Source organism: Mugil cephalus, chromosome 5, assembly GCF_022458985.1.
Source record: "Mugil cephalus isolate CIBA_MC_2020 chromosome 5, CIBA_Mcephalus_1.1, whole genome shotgun sequence".
Classification (NCBI taxonomy): Eukaryota; Metazoa; Chordata; class Actinopteri; order Mugiliformes; family Mugilidae; genus Mugil; species Mugil cephalus.
Window position 1 is genome coordinate 14,061,528 of NC_061774.1, and position 26,880 is coordinate 14,088,407.

General features: G+C 42.8%; 1 protein-coding gene across 1 annotated transcript; it reads left to right on the forward strand.

The window, feature by feature from the left end:
• The first annotated feature begins 790 nt into the window (after positions 1–790).
• Positions 791–26,682, forward strand: pdgfrb (platelet-derived growth factor receptor, beta polypeptide). Its single transcript, XM_047585367.1, has 23 exons — positions 791–1,081; positions 10,779–10,853; positions 11,310–11,627; positions 11,992–12,249; positions 12,925–13,055; positions 13,359–13,524; positions 14,674–14,854; positions 15,501–15,616; positions 15,804–15,927; positions 16,099–16,313; positions 16,394–16,491; positions 16,617–16,749; positions 18,179–18,283; positions 18,611–18,721; positions 19,831–19,987; positions 20,098–20,264; positions 20,689–20,801; positions 20,932–21,054; positions 21,248–21,359; positions 22,069–22,168; positions 22,264–22,369; positions 23,708–24,006; positions 25,201–26,682. Exons 2-23 carry the CDS (start codon positions 10,805–10,807, stop codon positions 25,346–25,348), a joined length of 3,330 nt encoding a protein of 1,109 aa, XP_047441323.1. The 5' UTR covers positions 791–1,081; positions 10,779–10,804; the 3' UTR covers positions 25,349–26,682.
• The last annotated feature ends 198 nt before the right edge of the window (positions 26,683–26,880 follow it).

Below are 26,880 nucleotides of genomic sequence, written 5' to 3' on the forward strand. Positions count from 1 at the left end.
CAGTACTGAGAGGAGAGATATTTGCATGGTGTGTGTTTGACAGAGAGAGGATGACAGACCAGAAAGGAGAGACAGGAGGGGGAGTGGAGTGGAGTGAGTTATTTCATGTTGAATAAATAAAACATAATAGAAAATAAGATGTAATGATAATAAAAACAAGCGTTTGTGTAACCGCATTTACACCTGAATCTAGCAGTGGGATTATATAAGTGAAGCTTTTTTTCTTTCTTTTTTCTTGAGAAACTTCAGTGTTTGTTTCTAAAGCAGGCCACAGTGAGCTCTGCCAAAGCCTCCTTTCTTTTTCTTTCCTTTTTTTCTCCTGCCTGGACCTCTCACTCACTCTCTCGCTCTTTCTCTTCCTTTTTTTTTTTATTGTGTTTGTTGTTTTATGGAGGGGTTAGATGCGGTCCAGATCGCTGTTGCCAACAGAGACTGTCTCAGTTCACCTCCAGTTGCTTGCCACTCCATTCATAAACAAATTACTCCTGCTTGGGACCTCTGAGCTGCTACCTAAGAACAACAAGCAGAACCTGATCTGTATTTTCAAGCCCGCTCTCTCTCTCAGTTCTCCTGCCTCTCTTGCTTTTTCTGCTCAGCGCTGTTCCACTATTCCCTCCCTCCTCTCCCTCTCTCCCGCTCTCTCTCAGCTTCAGCTGGGCCGGACCACTGACACTCCGCTCTGTGTGAATCTGTCAGGGAAGAAGTGTGTGTGTGTGTGTGTGTGTGCGTGCGGGTGTCCATTGGGAGTTTTTTTTTTTTTTTTTTTTTTTTTACTTTCAGCACTTCATTCTGAGTGGTGGGCAGGCTTCTCCAACGTGTGAGAGAGGAGAGAGAAAACCATAGTGCTGTGTGCTGTGATTTGACTAAACAAACAGCCGGACTCGGTGTGGTACCTCCTCCATCGGACTCCTGGGACAGCGGAGATTAACCTCAGGCTCTGAACATCTGAGGGATCTATACATTTCAAACAGCCGCCCTTGTAGAGACAACCAGCTGGAAATCTCTCCTCCGGTTTCCTGCTGCCGGCCGGCAACTTTTCTTAGAGGGAAGACTCATTTATGTTTCTGGGATCAGCGTGAAGGTAAGAGGTGATACTTTCACTATTCACGGCTGTTAACAGAACTAAGGATGTACTATACCAAGTGGTGGAAATGTACTTACCCTTCACTGAGAGGATACCCCTCATCCTTGTAACACTTAATGTTCTCATATCTTTTTGTTTTAAATTGAAGTTGTTGAGGACTGTGCTTAGTGCTGGGTTGTTATGTGATATTGTCACCGCTTCATTGCAATGTGTCTTTGCTGAGGGTATTTGTAGCCTGCATGCTTGAATGTGTACACACCAGGCATTACAATGAGTGAGTGTGAGCAACCTGTTCAAACATCAACACAGCGACGGTTCGCATCTCTGTACACAGGCGCCGCTGCCCTCTTCACGTAGTACAACTTTAACAGTGTTTGTCTTCTCGCCCAGAGAATGCGTTTGACAAGGTGTCCCGGGGTTTTCGGATACACACACTCACACACTCACACACACACACACACTGGGCTTTATTGCTGTTTGTATGCGCTCCACTTTGTGCTTCACTGTTAAAGGGGCTTGTTTATACAGTCCTCTCCAGTCACCCAGAGTGAACTGGCGGTCCTCGCTGCTAAACCATCAGTCTCTTTCCTCCCCTGTGAATGGTCCTAACAGAATTAATCTTCTCTGCGTAGCTGCGTGGGGAAGCTGAATGAAAAGCCGTAGCTGTGCCTCCGTACCCCCCCCCCCCCCCCCTCCCCCACCCCTCACCCCGTCATGAGTCACTGTCACCAGCGTCCTCGTGAACTGTAAATGGATTTCTTTCAATTTAAAGCGTCATGACTTGGTCGCTCTTTTGTAATGTGCATCGCTCATGAAGCCAGCGACTTGGTCTCGTCTGGAGAATGCCGACGCATAAACAGTCCGTTGAGTCACCTTTTCGCGTTCATCACAGGGGAAGTTTTTAGTACCTGGTCTGAGTCACATTATAGAGCTATTTCATGGCTGAGGCACATTTGGCACGCATGTCTGTTCACTGGAGTCTGACATATGTTCTGCACCTGAAAGCCTTCTTGCTTCGCGGCCATATATGGCCGCTATGGTATTTAAGTTGGGTCGGTTAATTGCACACCCGTCTTCTTCACACAGATGACCTGTTTGATATGAGAGCATCGGATCGAGCCTCGGCTCCAGTCAAAACAATGTTGGCATGTGTTCTGTGTGTGTTGTTCCCCTCCTCTACATGCAGGAGACTCCTCTTGAGGTTTTTGATCTCCCTCTGGCTCTGTGGGTATTTTGGTCCAGGACTGCAGATGAAGCTGCTTTAAAACTGCATTCATGTCATACTTTTACCCTCCACGGTATTAGAGCATATTGCATTCATTTCATAGTTTTCCGTCTGCTTAAATGTATCTCACTTCATATATCACAGCACCCGTTTAAAGCAATGCATTCGCTCTGGCAAATCTTTACAGGATGATTTGCAAAAACATTGTATGATTTCTCTTCTGGCTGGTGGGGATTTTCCTCGCTGTGCGTCAGGCCGCTGGTATGTACTGCAGCAGAGCTCTTCTCACCGGCCCTGATGCTGTGCAGCCCAGTCGGCTCCATTCCCCTGGCCCAGACCTAATCCTTCGTCATCAGCTGTTTCCTGGCTCCCCGGACCCTCTGCATGACAGCCGTTATGAGAAAATGTGCTTCAGATTATGACCATGCAGAAAACATGCCAGGAGTCTGATTCAGCTCGCATGTGATCCAGAGTGTCGATATTTAACAGTTCAGCTCAGCAAGTAAGCTTTGAAACACACTGGTCCCATTCTGTCTGCTCATGATTTATCCTCCATGCCATGAGCTGATCATGCAGCTGGTGAACAACTGCTTTCTTAAAACTAGTTTGGTGTCGTTATATGTTGAAGAAAAGTTACAAATTAGAGAAGTGTCATCATGTGATCACTGATCGATGAGTGTCATCTTTTCTATGTTTAAATGCAGCAATCCGTGACTCATTCCCTGGTGGTCATCATTCATTGTTTTTAGCTGAGCTGTTGCTTCATCGTAAAACCTTCAGCCTCGTGCCACTCTGTTCTTCACCCCTGCTTTAATGCTGTGCCTAAACTTTATACGTGAGTCATTCAGCTTTGTGAAAAAAAAAAAAAAAAACTCAAAGTGGTGCTGCAATAAAGCATCCTGTACGGCTGCTCGTCCATCTGGCCTTCCGCTCGTTCTCCTTTTCTTTCCCTCCCTCCCACTCACGCGGAGCTGACAGGCAGCTGCATCTCATCTTAAGTCAGGAGGCACAGCCACTCCTGCTGGATGAATCCTGCAGGAAACATTTATTTCATTTAGTTTCGTTTGCTGTAATATGAAACATTTTCGAGAGAATGACACGTAGCGTACAGAGAAAGGTTTCACTTTTACAAACATGTGGACTGAGAGGAGGATGTTTACCTCCATGTTGCTAAAAGATGAAATGTTTACACTTCAATATTAGCATATAAAAAATGGATATTGGGAATTTAATTTTTTCTGTACAGATGAAATTCGACTGATAATATTGTTATACTTCACTAACTATCAAGTCATTTTTATACATATGTCATTTGCACAGTATGAGTCATTGTAAGCACAAAGTTAATTCATTTTTCTCCTGTGTGGGTGGGACTAAGCTAGAAAACCAAGATGTCACATTCTTGTTTGTGCCGATCGAGATCTTTCCTCACCACTGACACATATATATGATCAAACCAAACATATACTGTGTGCATGTAGTATTTTTGCATTACAGTTTCCTCAGTTAACGGTTCCTCTACCAGTCTATAATATTAGAAAGGTGTCGTGAGTTACTGAATTTTAATGCATAAGGAACTAAAAGATTTATAGCAGGAAGTTGTCAGATTCTTTCATACACCACACTTTCTCTCTGGAGTTTGTGCTGTATTCTCTCCAACAAAAACATGTTGGGAATGGTGATACAGTGAGGGCGGAGAGAAGGACAAAGAAAAGCAGCCGGCTGCTTTTACAAGATAAGAATACTCTGCACAGTTGAAAATAGTGTCGAAGTTGACTTTTGTTCAGTTTTTACATTTATTTCAACTTCATTCATGTTACCCTCTATAAGGTGTAGTTATACCAGATATGTAAACCATACCGGAATTTGTCAAACAGCATAAATTATCATCAGGATTTGTGATTCTGTGTCGCTGATATAGTCCATTTCCGGTTTCCTTAAAGTTCAGGGAAACGAATGAAATTTAAAGACTGTCCGTCGTAATTGCATTCAGCTGTTTCAGTTTGTGTCTTTATGGGGGTTGTGGGTGTGTAAGCGGGGAGGAACTCGAAGTGTGTGTGTGTAGGCGTGATCCATTTCTCCAGAGGTTCAGGTTTGTACAGTTTCTTCGGGATTGCCAGAGATCAGGAAAAATGAGAGCAGCACCACAAGGATGTGTGGAGAAGTCCCAGAAGAAAAAAAAAACCTGAGGATGTAGTGTGGCTTGTGTCAGCACATATATGTGCTTAAACTGTTGTGCTGACAGATGCAAAATGACATTCAGGCTGGTAGCAGCCCACAAGTTTACTGCTCAGACAGGAGGGAAATTTACTTCAGTCACAGGATCTTTTAATATCTAAATGCCCTGTCATTCACTTAGGCTCCCAAACGAATAGTAAACTAGATCATTAAACTGATATCAAACACCAACCACATCCAAGGTTGTCATTCTATAGCCCTCGTTTTTACCCAGAAGCCCCTTACACCCCCCCACCGCCACTACAAACAGCATTTACAACTCTGTTTCAAAGGGAGAAAACCAAAATCCACAGTTTCCCCAAACACATGTTTCCTCAGCATGAGTACAGAGTCACTTTATTTTTCTGAGATAAGACCTCCCACACTCTGTATTCCAAAATACTGAAACAGAAGACTAAGTTGGAGATTTATGAACAGGAATAACAGTTGTCTTCCTTATAGCTGATTCTTAACGTGGCTTTAATGCAGCTTTTGCCTCTCGGGTTACAGTAGACAAGCAGTTTTTGTGTGACACAGAACTCTTCTAAGTTCAGTGTCCAGCTGTGTAACAATAAAATCTCGCAGGATCAGTGCGAGTGAGCCATAAATCTTGAGGAACACTTCCTATCAGCCAGATATTTTGTGGTGGTTTTACGTTTCTCGCGTCGAGATACGTATATGGAGCGGTGAATGAAATGGAGCATTTCGCTGCAGAAGAGTCAGATGTTTCACTGGTGATGGTGGAGGCCAAAAACAGAGCTAAAAGGAGAGCGAAAATTGGACTCATCATTTGCAGGCAGGCCTGCAACACATCCATTGAGATGCTGCATATTGTGAATAGAGAAGTAATTTCCTACCAGTTTGCGATGTCAGCTACAGTATATCATATCAACATGTAGAAGATTTTCTCTGTTTGGATGTCATCTGTCCTTTGAGACTTCAAGTACTGTGCCAATACAAAGTCTGGTCCTAGCCAAGAGCAGATCAAACAACAGGAAGTGTCCCTGCTCTGCTGGTTTTAACGATGGTGCTTTAGGCAATGCTCTATGGTATGTAAGTTGTAGAAACAGAGTAAGGTCCTCAGATGGGAGGTGGATCACTGACAAGTTTTCATCCTAAGAATGCTATTATATCACCATCACACATTCATTATTACACAGGATAAGATGTTACAAACCCTTGTGCCAAGGTCCAAGGCAAAACACATTTAGAAGTCCAGTCCAGCTGAAAAACTGACCAGCAGACCAGCAGACAGCTACCAGCTAGCAACCAACAAGAAGACACCAGCTAACTAGCCTAGTCAACAGCAGTAGCCAACAGCCTTAGGCAGTATGCGGCACATCATTGAGGTTTTCAAGTGGGCACCTCCTTTCACTGATGTTTCGTTAAGTTAGGCCCACGACATCTCAAGAAGATTGAGTTCCAGTGTCCTGGAGTCACCCCCCTCCATGCTGCCACCGAACAACCGTCTTAATATAACTGAGAGATTAGCTTAGCCCTACTCCTAACTACTAAAACCACTCAGCTAGCCTTACCTTAAGCATGCTCCCCAGCTAGCGTGTACACAAACTTTATCATTTTATCACTTTATCACTTTATGTTTTCTGAGAAGTGCTTGAGCCTAGTCGGTAATCTCAGTAGCTAACAGCTCAGGAGATACCCGGCCGGTCAGTGTCCTTCATGATCCCAGTGAGTCTTATCTGACGAGGCTCCTTTTGGTTATTTATAGTCTGTCTCCGATGTCTGTCGCACCATAAGTTGTACACCAAGATAACACTGGGCTGCAGAGTTGAAACATAACATAACATATACTGCATTGACCAAATGAGCACATGTGTCAACATCACTTGTCTTTTTTTTTTGTCCTATGAGTTTGTACTACACTGCTTTCCATGCGCAATACTCCTCACGCCGTCAGGAGTCTGGACTCTATGACTTGCCAAGTCCGACTGCCTAATAACAATTGAGAATTGAGAAAGTCTTGTTGTGTGTAGTGCCTATTTCGCTGGCCCCAAGCACCAAGATAACTTTTACAAACAAAAAAAACCAAGGGGTGTGTGTGTATACATACACATGTATGTATATGAAATGACATAAACAGGCTCCATAAACAAACTGCACATTTAACCATTTCCTGCTTACAGTAACAGATTCTGACAGGATGTTTTTTTTTCTTCTTACATGTACATAACAGCAGCTGAACTTTTCATGGACCTGCATTTTATCCCTCATCAGTACATCTCTAGTGATGTATAGTGTGTGTGTACTAGTCATGCTGCAGTTGGTGGAAGCTGACGGCGCATGTGGTGGAAACTGCATCACGTATCTGCGGCCGAGGGACCAGAAGGTTTTCCTTTGGGGGGGGGGTCGGTCAAAGACAAGTGATAAAAATGGGGGTTTGTTTTAAGAAAGACACGTCGGGTCATTTTTTTCCCACAGAGCTTGCCAAAGTCCCGCTGTTTTGAGATACATCAAGAAAACCGGGCATCTGTCTGAAAAAAAGACAAACAAGGCGTGTATATTTAGCTAGTCTAGTGATACGTCTTAAAAAGTGTGTCGTGTCAGTCACAGTTCACATTCTGTTGTATCTGAGCTATAATCGTTTGCATTGGAAAGAAGCGGCCACCAATTGGAGTTTTGGAGTTGTTTGTTTGGCAAATCACAACTTCCTGAACACTTCAGCAGAGTAAACATGACTGTCTGTGATGAAAGACTGTTCTTCTTCTGCTGCTCCACTCAGTGCCTTGATGTGGAGTTTCCCATAAAGTATATCCCGTATGTCTGCGTGCTGTTTTTTTTCCACTGTCTGGTGCTGTATTCTTGTTGTGTGCCGATGGTTTGTCATGCTTTGTCGTGGGTCTAATTGGTCTGTACTGACAGTTGTTTTGTTTTTTTCTTACTTTGTTTCCTTCCGGCCTTGTTGTTGTTTTCCCCCATTCCCGATTCTTTTTTTTTCTGAGCACCTTGTTGTTTAAAGATGGTTTTCTCTTCGTTGAAGATTCATTGTAGTTGGTCTTCTATTCATTGTGGCATGCTCCGTAAGCATTTGGTTAGCGGTTGTGCCGTACCACTGATGCATCAGTGCTTCACACCCACTCATGGCAAGAAAATGTTCACATACAGGAAGTCGGAGCTCTCCAGCTGCACTTGGGGAGTTTTTTTGGAAATCATCCTCTCTTTTGTTGTAGATTGCACTTCATCCCCTTTTTCCAAGTACAAGCTTTTGCTCCCTTGGGACACACTCAAGCAAACAGTTGGCTGCAAATATAGTTGAGCCAGTAGTTCCCACCTCATTGAGGATTCTTTTATCACTGCCAGATGTTTAAGTCAAACATGCAGCTACGCCATACATAGATAAAGTGGAATTACAGGCTGCTGAGGGACTGGCGTTTGCACGCACTAGCTGTATCCTGAGGGTGAGCGTGGGCTGCGTGCATCCCGCTGAGGTCGACTTTAGCAGCCTTCCTTGTTAGCTGGTGACACTTTGAGTGTAGCCGGGCTGTTTATAAAAACCGGGAAGGGTCAATCAGCCACCAGATTCCCAGCCTCTGTGGGAAAACTCTTACGGAGTGATAACAGTTTATCCCTCCTGGTGATTACCGTGCCATCGCTAACATAAACACATTTTTTTTTTCTCTGACCTCCAAGATTACTGCGGGTATCCAATTTCTTAGATTAAAAACACGTCAATAAACATCAAATCCTAATAAGGTGCCCTGCCGCTTCTCATCCTTTAAAGCATCTCACCCCCAGGTTGAGAACCACTTGACTCAACTTGACTTGATTTAGTGATGTTGTGGACAGTTGTTCCCGAAAATGTCTTTTGTTGTCTCTGTGGTTCAGACAAAGAGCAGCCTTGTGGTTCAGGGATCAAACTGCTGTGGTTATTATTAAAGTTACTGAAATGCTGCCAGACCATCTTGGCACATTCACCAGGGTCCCGGCCCTTTAATGCTTTATCATTGTTCGTTCCCCTCTAGCCCACTGTCCTCCCCAGGACAAAGGTTTGAATAAAATGTCTGTTTTTTTCAACACTGTCAAGAACTGCTCTTAGGTGATGAGATCATCCTCTTGTAGTGTTGGCGGAATAATATTTTGTAGAAGTCCTCTGGCTTTTTTTGCACCACGATCCTAGAAAGGACAGCCCATTTTTAGTTTTAGATTCAAGGGCCTCTGTTCTTAGCTCCCCAATGCCCTTCGGTCAACATAAAAAACTTATCATGTTGCAGAAGCCAAACATTATTTCTCCTTCACTTTTAACGAAGCCAAAACACCTCAATTCCCATTAAACAAAGATGATTCTCTGCTGCTAGAGCTTAGATGCAAATCCACATCATGCAGTAGCCCTCACTGTAGCAGCTCGGCTCATTTTATCAAAAGTCAAATCAGCAGCTCGTTGAACCACGATTTGTTATTTTTTATGTCGCCAAATGATGCATGCCTTTGGCGTCACTGCGCTTGGCCGTTGCCGCTCAAAGTCATCAACGCTGACACCGAGGTGACTGGTACTTGTGTGCTGATCTATGGCTTCCTCAGTGGACGGGCCCCCGTCGCTTGGTGCCGGGGGCCTCCAGGGATGAGGTGACCCCTTCACTTCTGCCGTCGTCACCACTGGGGTCCCAAGTGTATCAGCGGTCCTGGGAAAGTTTCAGAATAACACTGTGGGAACGTGAACTGTACACAGACACCAGTGACAAAGAGGGGGGGGGGGGGTTGTGTGTGTGGAGGATGGGGGGGTTCAGCTATAGCGCGTGTCTGTGTGTACAGCATGCGCGAGCTCCGTGCATTATGTGCCAGTAAGAATGTTTTTCTGAAAAAGGAAAAAGTTACTCTCCCTCTGTCTTGCTCTCTGTCTGTCTGTCCTTCACCCCTTTTTATTAGAACCAGGAGGCGGGGGAGGAAATGGACTAGTCATGTTTTTGGAGCTCTGAGCTTTTCGTTTTGGGAGCGGAAGTGCCAAAGGCAGTTAATTTAGAGACAACACGAATCTGGTTTGAGTAACCGGCTTTAGATTAGTCCCATAACTTCTTGTGAGTCACCACCACTTTTGAACTGATTCAAGTCTTTCAGCTCGTTGATAACCTAAAATATAAAACTACTTTTTTACAACTTGACAGACAGGTCAAGATACGATGAAGAAATGTAACCTTCAAAACATGTGTTCTATTACGTAATGCCTTAAGTCATGCCAGTTTCTTAAAATAGGACATTGTTAAATCGGAGTGTGGTTATCAAGTAAAGATGGGGTAACATTTCTTGAGATTTCACAATTTTTCCACTGGCTTCTCTTCCTCCTCCACCCTCGCTCTTCCCAAGACTCGCTCTTCCGTCCTCTCTCTCTTTCCCACCCTCTTGCATACAGGCCTGTGATCCATCCTTAACTGTTTCCAGACGTCTGTGTTCTGCAGGCCTTAACCCCCATCCTAAACATAACAACAAGCCACCCCACCCCTCCTCAGTCTGTTCCTCTGGCCCCTAACTGGGCTGTGAAATTAGGACCTCAGTGTCTAAATGTTAGTAATGGTGAACATTTGTCAACTTTGACCTCGATAGGCGGGATCCTCAGATCGGATATTGGTGTACAACGTGATACGCCATTAGCGTCGCAAAACCTTAGCAACCTTTCAAAACCGTGAGCACACTCCTCTGTCAGCAGCTTATGCGAATGCCCCCATTTTCACTTTTTGTTTACGCCAAAACCAATTAATGGCTCAGCACGGCTCTAAAATAGCTTGGACGCAGCATTGTTGCCAGTAAGCGTGTTGCAAATCCGCACACAGTGACCCGTTTGTTAGCAGGCAGAATGCTGGTGAACCAGGAACAAAAAGAGCCGGACATTGTTGCTCTGTCCTGGTGCAGTGAGGCATCAAATACCTCCCGAGTGAGCTGCATCTGCACCTCAGATGCCATGTGTCGGCCAGAACCCGCTGAAGAAAGCAACTTGACAACAAACTGAATACTTTGTTTTGTTTCCTTTTAGTTTGAGCAGAACATAGTTTTGTGTCATTTTCTTGTAGAATACACTGACGTTCAGTTTGATTTATCTCCTCGCTTACCCAGACGCGCTGCAGCTCGCGGGGGCAGGAATCAATCCATCATGATGAGGAAGATCATCTCTCATGGACAGATGTTAACTAGTGAAATCAGAACTTCCTGTTGTTGTGCATTTTGAGTCTGCTAAACAGTTTGTGGATATGCAATTGTCTGTATTTGTTAACAGCTGACGAAGAAAATCTGTCTTTGTGTTTGCAGAACCGAGTGGTTTGAAGGCTTCCACCATGAGGATGGTGACGGCATTCACGCTTCACCTGACAGTTACATTTACAGGTGAGAGCTGAGTTCTAGTTTCAGTCAACCAACAAAAAGTGAAAATCTGTGAACACACATTGGTTTTGCAAGGAAGCGTAAAGCTTGACGCCAAGCTCAGCTGGAGTATTATACAGCTATGGTACAATAATATGGCAAAACTTGGACTTTTTTCCTGTTAACAAATTATATGATTGAATGAGTCTTATTAAGATCAACTTTACTGAGGACACAGTAACACAATACTCTGGCGTTAAGCTCAACTGATGCATTCAAACTCACCTCTGCCATTTCAAATACATCTGTCACTAACATGGCTATCTATCATGATCCCACAAATCTGCTCCATACAACTCATATCCTTCATCGTTCAGAGATAGAACAGGATCTGACCTACACTGTTGATTTAACCTTTGACCTCACGTGACTGTCTCTGGGACCTCCACCCTGACCTCTTCTTGTTTTTGCAAACTGCAGCTCTCCTGTATTTCTGCACTGACGTGTGCTGCCTGGAGATCACGCCTGACGACAAGGAGATCGTCCTGGCTGAGGGCTCCACTCTCACCCTCACCTGCTCCGGCTCCACCGAGCCCAACTGGACGTTCAAGAAAGAAGACGTGCCTTTCTTTCAGGCACAACCAGTCCAAAATGGTCAGCCGAGCCACCAGATTGTGCAAAGTGGCGCCACGTCCAGCAATCTGACGTTGTTTAATGTGAGCTGGAAGCACACGGGCGTGTATCAGTGCAATGATCAATACACTGGGGAAACGAAGGAGGTGGCTGTGTTTGTCCCAGGTAGGACTTGGTTTATTTACATTTAGCTTCGTGTTTAGCATCGTATATTTGTGAAAGCAGATTTGGATCAATGGTAAATTTCAACATTTTTCCGGCCAAGGACCACCAAACTGATGGAAAGAATAAATAGGGACTCCCTACCTACTATATGTGTTCTATATTTACCTCAGCTTTGTGCTTGTGTAAGCTTTTTGTGTGAGCTGCTGTAAACTGTGTGGAGAGACCTCTAGGAAGATCATAGAAGAAGAAACACTGTATTACTAGAAAAAACATTTTGCCTTCTCATGCTGTCCACGTAGAACTAGGATGAGACAACGGTTTGTACCAGCTGTTGAAATGTGAAATGTGTCATGTTTGTGTCCAGATCCGAATGTGTGGTTCATAGAGAGATTCCATGGCATGGTGACAAAGACCAATGAGGAAAGCACCATCCCCTGCGTGGTCACCAACCCGAGCATTAATGTCACCCTGTTTGAGAAGGACACCGACGTGCCAATCAAGGGGGTGTATGACCCCAGTGAGGGCTACAGGGCATCGCTGGAGGATAGGAATTATATGTGTCGCGGAGAGCTGAACGGGAAGGTGCAGGAGTCTCAGTCCTTCTACGTCTTCAGTATTGCTGGTAGGTGTTCGGACTCAAGAGTTTGCTTGGAGAAACACCCTCACAAAGGGGTGGCCAACAGCGTTGGCCCTCTTTAAATCAATCTCGGTCTACACCCAAACTATTAAAGTTGATGAATATTTTTATAAGTGCCACACAACCAAAGCATTCCAAACATACAACTCATTCGCCTCATTTCACGTACCGTGTTTTATCTTCATCCTAGCCCAGGGGTCTTCAGTGTTTTTCACGCCAAGGACCGCACTGTTAAGCTGTTCTAATAATACACAGGTTCAAATATTCATTTGAACATAGACATACCTAAATTTGTGGGGGAAAATTAAAAAAAAAAAAAAAATATATATATATATATATATATAAAATGTCTAATCAACCAAAGATTTTGTGACCCCCTTGTAGTATTTCCGCGGACCCCTTAAGGGTCTCGGACCCCCTATTGAAGACTTATGCCCCAGAGCATCTCTGGTGCAAGAGGGTGTAGGAGGATGAATTTATTTGCAAACAGACTTTAGCCCCCACTTTCCCGTTTTGGTACAGTTAGTTTTATTGGTTTGTTTTTTAACAAATTAACAACGGATTATTTGGTAAGCAGACTTTTCAACATACTGTTTTAATAAATCTCATTATCATCGTCTGTCCCCCTCTCCCCCGCACTCTCTCTTCTTCTCGTCTCAGTCCCGGAGGCCATCGACGCCTACATCAACGCTTCAAAGACCGTCCTGAAGCAGGGCGAACCGCTGACAGTAAACTGCACAGTGCACGGACTGGAGCTGGCCTTTTTCACTTGGGAAACGCCCAACAGAGAGGTGAGTGGGAGTAGAGCAGAACAAGCGCTTTTGTTCAGCTTTCCCTTTGTGATCACTCTCAGGCCTCATGGCCCAACCCAAATTGTATCAAGATGTAGAGACACACCTCAGTTTTTACCCTCCACATGCAGTGTCTGGGTCTTCTTCATTTCCGGATCAAATCGTTATTTGTTTTTCTGGACCTTTACTGAGCTGGTTATGTGATCTGATCCTTGCTACACCGACACCAATTTCCAATTTTAACGACACTCGACGTGATGATAAAATGTCACATCCCATCATTTTATTTCCTCTCTCTTCAAGCTCATTGACGTTGATCCGCTGACAGACATCCTTTCCACCACGAACATGCGCTCCTACCTGATCTTCCCTCATACCACCATGGCCCACAGTGGAACCTACATCTGCAACATCTTTGAGGGTATCCAAGGCCACTCGACCTCAGCCAGCGTCACCATCAATGTGCTCGGTTAGAAAAGACCCCCGGACACACACACACACACACACACACACACACACACACACACACACACACAAAACTAAAACAAACTGCCACTGTTGAGATTATTATGACAGAAACCTGCTTATTATGCCAGAGGTGCTGCCTTTTAAAGGAAATGAGTTGAAACTATTTATTTCTGGTCACGGTGTGAAATAAACCTTTGACACGGTGTGGATGCCCTGAGTGATGCCTTGAAAAATAGAACCTCAAATCAGGGGGTACAACCTTATATTTAGACTGGAAGTGTTTGTCCGACGTCCACGTTGACATACAGTAGGACACTATCTAAGCAACTACAAGCAGCGGGTTGAGATCCAGTAGAAGCTCCGGATTCGTCGCACTGAGCTTTTCCTCCATGCTCTGTCGCTTGACCGTCACTGAATGCATCTTGAGTCTTTGAATGCTTACTCCATCTGCAGCGAGGTGTGTTATGTTTATAAAACCCTTTAATAACTTAAACTTCTTGGTTGGCCCAGGGACAGGATGACGGGACAGTTTGGTGGAAGTCTGGGTGGAAAAGACAGACACTGTCTGGCCACGGGATGAACACAAGCATTGCACAGTCCACTGTCTTTAGTGAAGTCCACTGAACAGACTTTAAAGTTGAAAGCAGCATAATAAATAGTTTTATATAAACTGTGAAACTTGTGACTGCTCAGGGGAAACGTGCAAAGAATTATTATCAGGCTGCAAATCTACTCAGATATCTGCGCCCTTAAAGTATCTTTGAGGCTTTTTATTTTCTCTGGCCAAGGCATTTGGCTGCTAAAACAGAGTGGACTAATGAGCTGGATATTTTCTTCTGGATTTGAAAGAGAGCAAACACAGGACTAAAGGAGATTGAATACTTTAATCTGCCAAAAGCGGAACTGCAAACGAATACTAATGACATACTAATGCCGTATCTTGAACACTAGACACGGTTCCTCTTTATAAAAGGTGATATAGATCAGTATTGGGTTAATAAACTGATTATGGTCCTCAAATAGTCAACTAATAGCAGTTATTACTCTGTGTAGGTGTTAGCGTGTGACCTTAATCAAACCATTTATTGCACGATAATTAAATACATTTGTCACATTTTCCTTCCTTTTTTTTTTTTTTTTTTTAAATTAGAGCAAGGTTTTGTGGCCCTGAAGCCTGCCCAGCAACAAAACATTTCCACCATGCTGCAAGAGAACGTGGTGCTAAGGGTGGAGATCGAGGCCTACCCTCCACCCCAGATTCAATGGACCAAAGATGGCGCCATCATCAAGGGAGACAAAATCATCACATTCAGACAAGAGCATGAAATCAGGTAGAGCGCCCATCCGCATGACACAAAGCATCTCTTTGTAGGCCTTGATACACTTAAACAATTAGCACTGCGTCGGTGATGGGGTGACAGCCTCCGCAGACATCCAGCTCTCGTCAGTCGTCACTAGATGAGGCCTCCTAAGAGAGAAACACAATACTCTCTCGGAGTGGAGGGGGGGACTCCATCTTTCCTCACGCAGGAACCATAAACACAAAATACCTGTCACAACTGCCAAATGTCTTAGACGAATGCCAAACAAAGTTTTAACATCAGGTCCATGTTTTCACATGTATGCCAGCACACCACAAAATAAAAATCCCGAAATGTCAACATGAAATTTGCTCCGGGGGAACGAAAGAAACGGGTTAACAAGCACTGGGGAGAAACCAAATACGTTCGTTTTAAAACAGGCAACATTCTTTCGTGATGCAGAACTTATTTAATTCATCTTAATTTCCTTTAATGTCCCTAGAGAGATTTCTCTAGACTTCACCTGCATTTTAAATCAGATCTAATCTAACTCATGGTCTCCTGCCAAACATCCTCGACATAAAATATTAGTGGAAAGTTGAGTATTAGAGGAAACTATCAGTGCATAGTCATTAATTTCCTAAAAGTTTGTTTTATTTTTTGTTTTCTGTCCCAGGTATGTCACTATTCTCACCTTGGTGAGGGTGAGGACGGACCAGAAGGGCCTCTACACTGTCCGTGTCACCAACGGAGATGACGCCAAGCAAGTGACCTTTGACCTGGAGGTCCGAGGTGAGAGGATGTTTAAAGAAGCTCAAAACTATCCCAGGGTGTGAGACGTTTCTCGGTATCCAGACCCCACGTTTTGAGTGTAATGTTTGTGGACGGGGGAAAAAAAAAAAATCTGAAGACAGGTCCTTTTTTTTTTTTGTCCTACGTCAGAAAAGATTAATAGCCACTGCCTCCCCCATGTGTGTAGTTCCCTCTCAGATTAAAGACCTGACCGACCACCACCTCCCAGGGAACAGACACTTGGTGACCTGCGTAGCTGAGGGGGTCCCAACCCCAACCATAGAGTGGTACAGCTGTGACAGCATGCTCAAGTAAGTCGCACCACCGGCCGCCCCATTCATCACTGAAGTGTCACGCTGGGAACACTAGGGGGCTGACTACGCACGCAGATTTACTTTACTTTTAAATTTAGAGCGTCTGCTTTTGGGGCTTTGCGCTCAACCGGTGCATCTCTTCTCTCTCACCTGCCGTCCTTTCTGCAGGGGCAGCAACCAGACCGAGGTGTGGCAGCCGCTGACACCTGAGCCGGAGGTTCTGAGCATCCAGCACAATGTGACCTACAGCGCGGCGCGTAAAACCAGCCAGGTCCGCAGCCAGGTGACTTTCCACAAGCCTCAGCAGGTCACAGTCCGCTGCGAGACCAGCAACCAAGTGGGCCTCGTGGACAGGAGAGACGTCAAACTGGTGGTGTCCAGCAGTAGGTGTCACGTGAATGGTGTGTCTTGTATGAAGTCGTACTCTGTTATGCGGCTGACGCTCTGATTCCTCCTGTTGCAGCCCAATACTCTCAGGTGACCGTGATAATGGCTGTTATTCTAGCCTTAGCGGTGATCGCTATCCTGTCTACCATCATCCTGATTGCTGTGTGGAAAAAGGTAAGACAGCCTCAAACCTAAAACAGGCGCCGTTTTTTTTTTTTTTTTTTTTTTTTTTTTTCTTGTAGTGAATGAAAATCTTTTGCTTAGTTCTCATGTTGCATTTTCTTTTCCTGCGTTGTCAGAAGCCTCGCTACGAGATCAGGTGGAAGGTGATAGAATCTGTGAGCCAGGACGGACACGAGTACATCTATGTGGACCCCATCCACCTGCCCTATGACCTGGCCTGGGAAATGCCCCGGGACCACCTGGTGCTGGGTGAGTCCTGGTGTAAATAGGGAACAGATGGTTATGTGTCTCCAGTTTTTAAGTATTTAACACAATTGAATTAAATAACCATATAAATAATAATTAAACTAAATATTTTGACACTGAAATAACACCAAAAAGTAGTTAAACGTAATTAGTCCATTTAAATAAAATTTGGTTAAAAAATAAATAAATCAACCAACCATTTAGATGGGAGTTTGAATTAATATATATTTATTTAAAATTATTTTTAATTAACATATTTGGCACTGATTACCCTCATCATTTGTTTTGGTTAAATCGAATTTTATACAGTTGAATTATTGACCTATTTATTTATTCTTCATTTCGGGTCTCGCCTCCCTTTCGTTGTCAGTTAAAAGTTGTCCATACACTGCAAAAAAAGGAATTTCAAGAAAGCAACAAAATCCTTGTATCAAAGAAATAGATCTTATGTTTTGCTCAGAGACAAGATCTTGTGCTTATTTCAAGGATTTTTGTCAAGCAAAAAAATTGTCAGATATTTTAAGATGATTTGATTGAATATAAGAACATGGTGTTACTGTTTTTGCAGTGTATTTTATTTAATCCGTCACAACAGACTCTCAGACGGTTGTGTGCTTGTTCCTCAGACACAGACATGTTGTGTGGAGCTATCACTAGGTGGCTGTAGAGCAACGGGTGGTTTTGGGGTCATCTGGGCACAGTTCTCCATGGAATACTAAATTAAGCCTCTAAAATTAAACTTGTTTTGTTGGCCCCATCCTGCCTTGATTTATTTTTATTTTTTTTTGGAACTATTTTTTTATTTGATATATACACATTAACACAAAAACAAGACCAAAAAAAAATCTAATGTTGTAATGATAATAAAGAAAAAAAAGAGAGGGGACTTAAGTTCACGCATTGCCTGTTTTAATAAAGATCTTTTATCAAATAAGGCTGTTTTTCTGCTGTAGCAGGATTCGTACAAAGGAAGTGAAGCGCCGGTTCCAAAGGGTAATGAATACCCAGAATCTGTTTAATCTCCCTTTGAACATTCTTCCAGAAATCCTGTATCCAGAATATATGAATGAAATCACCCACCGCTCCACATTCCCTCCCCATGTATTACTGTATAATAACTGTTAGAAGTGTTAAAATGAGGCGTTTTGATTGCCTTCACTTTCAGAACTCCTTTTAAACTCTTACGTCCGATGACGTGTTGCCGTCCCTCACAGACACCAGATAGACCTTTGCTCCAGAATGTGAATCTGAAAACCTCTTTAGAAAAAACTACGAACGAGTTTCTGACCTCACATTTTGTGGGGTGGCAATAAGAAATGCGTACACTAATATTTTCATAAAGTTTTTTTTTTTTTTTCCCCTCCTTTCCTTTTCAGGTCTGATGTGTCCTTCATTCACGCTGTGTCCCACTGAGCCCTGCTTTGTGTTTCAGGTCGCACTCTTGGATCGGGAGCGTTTGGCAGGGTGGTCGAGGCAACTGCTTACGGTCTCACGCATTCCCAGTCCAGCACAAAAGTGGCAGTGAAAATGCTCAAATGTAAGACACACAGTGGAAAAAAACAAAAACAAAAAAACATTAGAAAGCCATGTGCACAGCTTGTCTGAACAATACAGAGACCCCTGCATGGCTGTCAAATATTGTGACACCAGTTCCATATTCCTGTGAGCTCGGAGAGCGCAGCGGCCCGCTGAGCTTCTGTTTGGTTGCCAGCCTGATTCAAGTTTCAGCTCACAGGTCATTGAGCCGTCTGGCAAGGACACAGTGTGTCCTGCTTTTCTGTGCTCTTGTTCTCCTACCTACCTCACACTGCCCTGCTTTTATACAACTCACTCTCTCTGTGTTTGTCTCTTGTCCTTCACCCAGCTACAGCCAGGCGGAGTGAGACCCAGGCACTCATGTCAGAACTGAAGATCATGAGCCACCTCGGTCCTCACCTCAACATTGTCAACTTACTCGGAGCTTGCACCAAACACGGTGAGTCTCGCAGTGCTGTGCTGTGCTTCTAGATTGTGTCTTTTGGTGTATTTAAAAGAAATTATACAAAGTGCCTACACTGTATATAACACTGTGTGGTCCATTCCTCCGTTTTCTTGTTTTTTTTTTTCCCTTTAACCCTGAACAATAATTTCCTGTAAAAGGAAATGGAATGTGTAAAACAGAGATGAGGCACATCTAAACACTTTTAAGGAAGAAAAGAAAACTGTCTCATTTCTGACCTCCCACCCTCCCAAGCATGCTCGACGTGTCCACTTTAAAAATCACAGATAACGTCAGAGTAATTGTCCTAAAAACACTGAGCAGAGACGTGACCTTTTTCTCAATTTTTTCTCTCAGCAGATTCATAATCCTGAAGCAGATTTTATTGACGCAAAAATAACATTTGATATTCATTAAGATTTTTGAAATTACATGTTTCAATATATATTTCACACAGCATTTGCTGTGAAGTCAGTTAACTTTTACTGTTGTGTGCGTCAATGTTCAACACGCTTGTTAAAACTACAACTTCCATCTAGAAGTCCTGTATTTGCAAAAGAAAGCAGCAATAGTTAAATATACCACTATTGTCCAGTATTTAAACTTAATGCTGATAGACTGAAAGATGCCTCATATCATGTTAAGTAATATAAGCTACTTTTTGTTCGTTAAAGTTCCCATAATTGACGTTTATGTGTTTGCGGTACGTTTTACTACACACATACAGTACATCCCATATCGCCCAACAATGAAAATAATGTAATTTTAGTCATTTCCTGGAAAACAATTTAGAAATGTTGATGACTCATCCTGCACTTGGGGCCGCGTATTTATTGAATTATCATGTAACTCCTCCACCCACGTCTTCAGCTGCACCGATGCCTTCGACTTTCAGCTCGGCCTCGCTCAGGTTCTGGTATGAGCTCTGTCAGGAGAGTTTTTTGGGACTGGGGCACTAATAACCCTCGCTAGTTGTTTAATTGGGACTGATCTCTATTAGTAAAAAAGAAAAAAACATCAAGAAATATACAATTGAGTAACTTGAATAACAATATATATTTAAGGATTGTTTCTTTCTTCTTTACGTCCTCTGCTCCTCCATTCAGGCCCTCTCTACCTGGTAACTGAGTACTGTCGCTACGGCGACCTGGTGGACTACCTGCACAGGAACAAGCACACGTTCCTGCAGTACTACGCTGAGAAGACCCCGGATGACGGATGCCTCATCTCAAGAGGAAGCACCCCTCTCAGTCAGAGGAAAGGGTGAGAGGAGCACACCGTCTACTTTATAGAGAGACTACTTTATAACATGTTGCTTTTTTTTGTTATTTATAGAAATCTCTCCTCTTTTTCACACTTGTGTCTCCCTTCAGCTATGTGTCTTTTGGAAGTGAGAGTGATGGGGGGTACATGGACATGAGCAAAGATGAGCCCTCGGTCTACGTGCCCATGCAGGAGCACATAGACACCATCAAGTATGCCGACATCCAGCCTTCTCCGTACGAGTCTCCCTACCAGCAGGACCTCTACCAGGAACAAGGTTTGATTTGTTTCTACGTTTACACAAGTCTGTAGATTCTTAATGTTGCAGCGTTATCAAAGAAAACAGGCATAAACTCGGAAGGAGAAGAAGACACACTGTCTTGTCTATGTTTGTATGTAGAGACTTATCAAGCAGTAGCCATCTGCTCTGGTAATATAAAGTATTTATGTGTGAATAGCAGCACTCTTAATCAGTGAAATGAGTGAAAATCAGCTTCAGAAATTAATGAATACAGTTTGTTTTTAATTAAACACTTCAGGGAATATACGGGACAGTTTTACAGCTTCATTTTAGCCCATGCAGTCACAGGACAGTCAGAGTTCTCCCAATAAAAAAAAAAAAGACAATGTGTTCATTCATGAGATGTTCATCACCTCGTCTCCTTCTCCCGTTTGTCGTCTCACCTGGCCGTCCCGTTTAGGTGGCAGCCGACTGGACCTGGTGATCAGCGACACCCCCAGTCTCACCTACAACGACCTTCTGGGGTTCAGCTACCAGGTGGCGAAGGGGATGGAGTTCCTCGCGTCTAAGAATGTAGGCTGCCGAAAAGAACGGCGACTCTGAATTTGTAATTCGTTGTCATCAAGGTGTGGTTGAGTGTGTGAGCCCCATTCATCTGGTGACAGGTGTGATTTAATGGCGTTTTCTTTTTATCCCACCGCAGTGCGTCCACCGCGACTTGGCTGCCAGGAACGTGTTGATCTGCGAGGGCAAGCTGGTGAAGATCTGCGACTTCGGCCTGGCCAGAGACATCATGCACGATTCAAACTACATTTCCAAAGGCAGCGTAAGTAGCAAAGGAAGTGCACAGATCCGGGATGAGATGGTTCGTAGGAAGTTACTCTGGAAAAAAAGCAGCGTCCGAGTGGAGAAGATGTATGAACTGCACAGTAAATTTCTAGTTAACCAGTGGAGTAGATGTGTATGTGTTTCGTAATAGCTCTTTATTTTCTAAGAGTGAGTGTTTTTCCCTCGTGCAGACCTTCCTGCCCCTGAAGTGGATGGCACCAGAGAGTATCTTTCATAATTTGTACACGACCCTGAGTGATGTGTGGTCATACGGCATTCTCCTTTGGGAGATTTTCACACTGGGTCAGTACAAACACACACATATTCAAACACCTAAACTACATGAGAAGGTTCCACCTAGAATCAGAAGTGGCATATGCATGTACTCCATGAGAGGCTTAAAATCCTGTAATTGACTATTCTGAAAAGCTTCTTCTTCACTTTTCTGTTGAACTGTTAAACTATTAACATGTATAGTTGTGCGTCTGGCTCCAAGTCATGGAAGTAGTGGTGTGTTTCAAGGTTCATATGAGGTCAAAATGTAATTAGGCACAGTCAAGCTTTGGAATCAGAATTTCCTAGCTTAGGGAATTGTGAGTTTGTTTTTTTTTTTGTTTTTTTGTTCTTTTACTCTTCCCACGATTTTTTTTAAACTAGCATGCAAACAAAGGAGACAGTTAATAACTTATGCAGCATAAGCCTGAGAGGTGGAAAACAAACTCACAATCCGGCCTCTGTAAGTGATAACCAAAGATTCTCTGTGCTTCTTCTGTGCTTGCATCTATTTTTCATGGACATCTGGGTCAGAATATCTACTTTACTGCACAATAAATGCAGCTCAATAATCAGTGTTATTATTATCTTATTGGAAATTCATTCATTCGCAGTGATACTGCGGGATATCAGATAATTAATTCAGTCAAGGTTAGATCTAATTTTGATTTATAGCCTGTACACGGTTTCTGATTTCTTGTTTAGTTTTTTGATGAATTTGAATTAATGCTTTGTGCAGGAGGAACCCCTTACCCGGATCTGCCCATGAATGAGTTATTCTACAGTGCTTTGAAGAGAGGCTACCGAATGGCCAAACCCGCTCACGCCTCCGATGAAGTGTGAGTCTCACTGCGACAAGTCTTACAGCCCGACTTAAAGACCAACGCACAAACTAATGATATATAACTAATTATGTCACTTGCTTACGTTGTAGTTATGACATCATGAAGAAGTGCTGGGATGAAAAGTTTGAGAAGAGGCCTGAGTTCTCCTCTCTGGTCCACAGAGTTGGGAATATGTTGATGGACAGCTATAAAAAGGTACCTACGTGGCTGGTTGGAGAGCTGGCAGCACAATCAAGTCCAGTTATGAGATATTTTACTTGAGTACTTCTGTTTATTTCATTTATTCTTCTATAGGCTCGACTAAAGCTTGAAAATAACTTAATCAACTGAATTCAACCGAGTTTGTGTTTCTAGCTTCTTTGCGGGCTCAGATTTTACACACAAAACATAAAAAATCCTTTTCATAGATTGAAAATCTCAACAAATTGGGTTCTGCCTCAAGCAACATCCACTTAAAAATGCGTTTCACACTTAAATACATCGGCAATGTAAGTTCAATAGAGGGTATGCGCGTGATGTCATAGCCAGCAAAGTCTCCGTGGTTACGGCCACTGAGTGGACAGTTGAGCGTGGAGATTAGCAGCATTAGTTTGAATCATAGGCTTTAATAGCGTCTAAATTGTAGATCTAATTTAAAAAATGGCAATGAGCTGTTGTGTGATGGACTGCACAACAGATTTGAAAAGCGGTCGGAGATTATTGTATTTTTACAGATATCTCCGACTGCCAAAGAAATGAGAAGTAAGTGGATCGCTGCATTACTATGAAACAGCTGGAATCCAGGCACAGAAACCTGGTGTTGTGGTTTACTTTTGTGTCAGGTAATATTAATTTATCCTGTACTTCTTAAGTCGTCCCTTTGAACGTCCAGTCGGACGCTACAGTGTTATATGGCTAACGTTACTTCTCAGTAAAGCTCTTAGCGTTAGCATCTTTTATTTAGCTACATTTATCATAACTTAAATGGCCTTAAGCTAACTGACATTGAGCGTAATCTGCTTTTCCAAGTCCATACTAGTTCATATGGATCATGGTTGAGTCCAGTTGTCTTTAATTTGATCTGATAATCCACATTTTCCCCGGTCTCGCTGTATTTACTATTACATGTTACCATGTTTTTGCCACTCAGGGGGGTGTGGCGTCATTGCATACCCTCTATAGCTTTATATTCTGTTAAACCAGATACTTTACTTCTATTGATACTGTAACAATGGTGTAAATTACATTTAGAAGTATGATTCAGGTACTTTTTAAAGGCGTTTTCTGATTGTTTACTTTTACTGATTGGATGATCTTTCACCACTGCGAGACGTTCTTTATGAGGGTAATGTTTTTGGTGGTGAAAATAAATAAAATAACATGCATCATATGGGTTATGAGTGTAATTAATTTAGGTGTCCTTTGCTATCTCAGGTCTTATATCACTTCCAATAATAGGCACAATGTTCTTCAGCTACTTCCAAACTCATCGTACAGTTTTTTTTTTTTTTGCCACATTGCTCAGATAATCAAACTCCTGTCTCCTGACAACAGAGATACAGTCAAGTCAACGACAACTTCCTGAAGAGCGACCACCCGGCAGTGGCCCGCACCAAACCCCGGCTCTCCTCACCCTTTCCAATCGCCAACCCGGCATTTGGCTCCCCGACTCCCACCACCACCTCCTCCTCCTCTCCCCTGGGGCCCTACAACCAGAACCCGAGGCCCGGAGACTTCAGGCAAGAGGCGGACCCGCTGGAAGTCGTAACTTCATACAATGAGTACATCATTCCCATCCCAGACCCGAAGCCAGAGGAGACTTTCACTGACGAGCCGTCAGAAAGCCCTGTGAGGTACGGAGTCACTGACAACGTGCTGTGGACGTGGGCCAAACGCACAAAAAAGATGAATGTAGATGAATGTGGATTTGCTTCACAAGAGCTGGGTTTTTTTCCCCCACCACACACCCACTCATCCAGATGTTGAGCTAGGGCTGTAGTAATAAACAGTCACGGAGACGTGTTTTTATAGTATATATATCAGCTAAGATGAGGATTTAAATAACAACTTCTGTTTATCCATATGTAACATCAAAAATGTTATTTTTACTCCAGTTGATTGATTACTTAAACATAGATCCTGATCCTTCGTTGAAAAGCGCGTCAGTCAGCATGGGAATGATTTAGGATGCAAAACTGGAGTGCTGAGTTTTGGCAGTGGAGCCATTCTTTTGCTTGTATTCGGCCTTTAATGTTGTGGTTTGAGGTCTTTGGTCTCATGAGAGACAACAGCTTCTGTTCTGCTGACAATCTACTGTTACAGCTAGAGTCGAAATAATTTATCAGACAGAACTGATGAGATAATCAGCTCTTTTTCAAGGACTTTTTTTGAGCAAAGATGATATTTTTAGACTTCTTTATGTAATAATCTGAGTCTGTTTAATTTAGCCACTTCTCACAGGACGCACTAAACAATACGCTAGATAATCCACACATTAACTGCTGCTAGGCAAATCATGCTTTCCGCCCCATAAAAAGCAAAGAGGACTGTGTATTAAAGGGCCGGCAGCGAATGTGAGTGTGTCATTTAAATGGGCAGCACTGGAAATATACGTCGTCCTTTAAAATGTTCAGTACAAACCTTCAAATCACAAGATTATATTCTGATTAAATGTCTTTAAAGTCAGCGTTGTGATTACAGAATCAGAATTACTTTATTGATCCCAGGGGGAAATTATTTTTCCTACTCAGAGTGAACCAGTGTTAAAAACAAATGTAATGCAATAAAAATAAAAAAACAGAGTAAGTTCTGAGTTGTTGTTCTGTAATAACATTGGTTTTGCACAGCAGGAAGTTATTGCACAGAGTCCAATAATATATAAGGAAATATGAAAATAAAGTGAACATGAGTGATTGCACAATATCAGTATAAATATGGTTATATATATTACTTAGAGGAAGATGCAAAACCAGGAAGAGCGAACGGACACGTGAATCATACGTGACTTTGTGCTCCGTGTCAAGTTGTGTTTCTTGTTCCTCCCTCAGCTCTCTGGCTCTGGAGGAGGAGACCGACTCGATGTCTCAGGACACTGCCGACACTCTTCCAGAGGAGGACAGGCTGGAGGAGACCAGCGAGAAAGACGCTCTGCTAGGCTCCTCTGGGACGCCCGAGGTAGAAGACAGCTTCCTGTAGCCACTCATAGGAACCCCCGAGAAAACAGAGGCCCTCTCTGGGGATTTCTTTTTTTTTTTAAACATGTCTGAAAAAGGGAACGTGTTTAAACTAAAATGTAGCAAAACTGAGACCGAGACAGCAATCTCTGTATTTCCACTAAGCACTCAATAAATTGTGCCTTTTTTTTTTCTATAAACTAATAATGAACACAATGCCATCTTTTATAGCCTGCCATAACATAAATACGGTACTCTGATCACACTCCTAGGCGGTTTCAGTAGGTAGAGACGTGTTTACTGTATTGTCCTTCTTAGCTGGAGACCTGCATCATGAGGCCTTAAGAGACACGTGCATTATTATGTATCTATCCATATGTATGTTTGGCTGTCGTCACTGAAATCCCAACTCTTTGAAAAACGGGTTTATTTTTTAGTCAAAAGAATATAAAATTATTAACCAAAAGAAAGTAAAAATTAAGGAAACTGTCCATGCAGGAACAATTTGTATTTCAGTTTGTGCACGTGACATTAAATGGGAATTTGATAGCTGAATTCAATCTTATTAACAGCCATATTCATTAGATTAGATTTTCCCAATACCCGAAAAGCAGAAATTTTCCACGTGCACTGTTTTAATGTGAGATTTGATTTCCTTTTAGTGTAATTTGCCACAATGTCAGTATTTTTTTTATAATTTTTTTTTAGCATTGTGACTTTTGAATAGTTCTTTTATGTAGGCTTAGTTCATAGTTATGTGCCATATTTGCACTTTATTTTGAAAAAAATGAGGATATATATATATACATACATAAACTTACACTATGTGAAAGACAGAAGGGTACAACTGAGGATCGTTAGATTTGACTTAAATGTGGGGTTTTCTTGCGGTGACTCTATTTTCTAGTTCTCTGTGAAAGTCTAATCAGTAATCCAGTCTAGTGAAAATATTATGAACAGCGTATCACTGCCTTAGCACAAGATGGCACACATGAGTGCCTCTGTAGACGGATTTGTGTCTTGCAGCTATTGTTACTTGCCTACATGAGGGGTTTCCTGTACTCGAGGCTTCTGGACAGCCGTACGTGCTCATGTAAAAAGGACGCTTTTAGCCTTGTGTCGCGTTCCGTAACATTTCACTTAACACTTACTTTGTTTCAGCGTTCGACACATAGCCCACCGTATAATACAGCACACTTTTGTTTTGTGTAGCCGTCAGTAAAATGCACAAGATCACTGTATCACACGCGCTATGGTACCAAAGCTCTTTACACGTTTAACGTTTACAAATGTATTTTTTTATATGTGGCATTTTATATGTTGTAAATGTGACAATAAATGTGTATTATCGTAGTATTCCTGGATCTCTGGAGTCTTTAATGTGAATCTGGGCGCCTTACCCTGTCCGCAGTTATTTTAAATGGCTTAAAATGTGGAAAGAAAACTTTTAAATAATAAATCACTGCCCGGCATAGTCCCAGATTTCAAGCTCATAACTTAATTTACTTCAAAGGAGTTCATGATGTCCCACTCAGAACAGATCCTGTCCAGCAT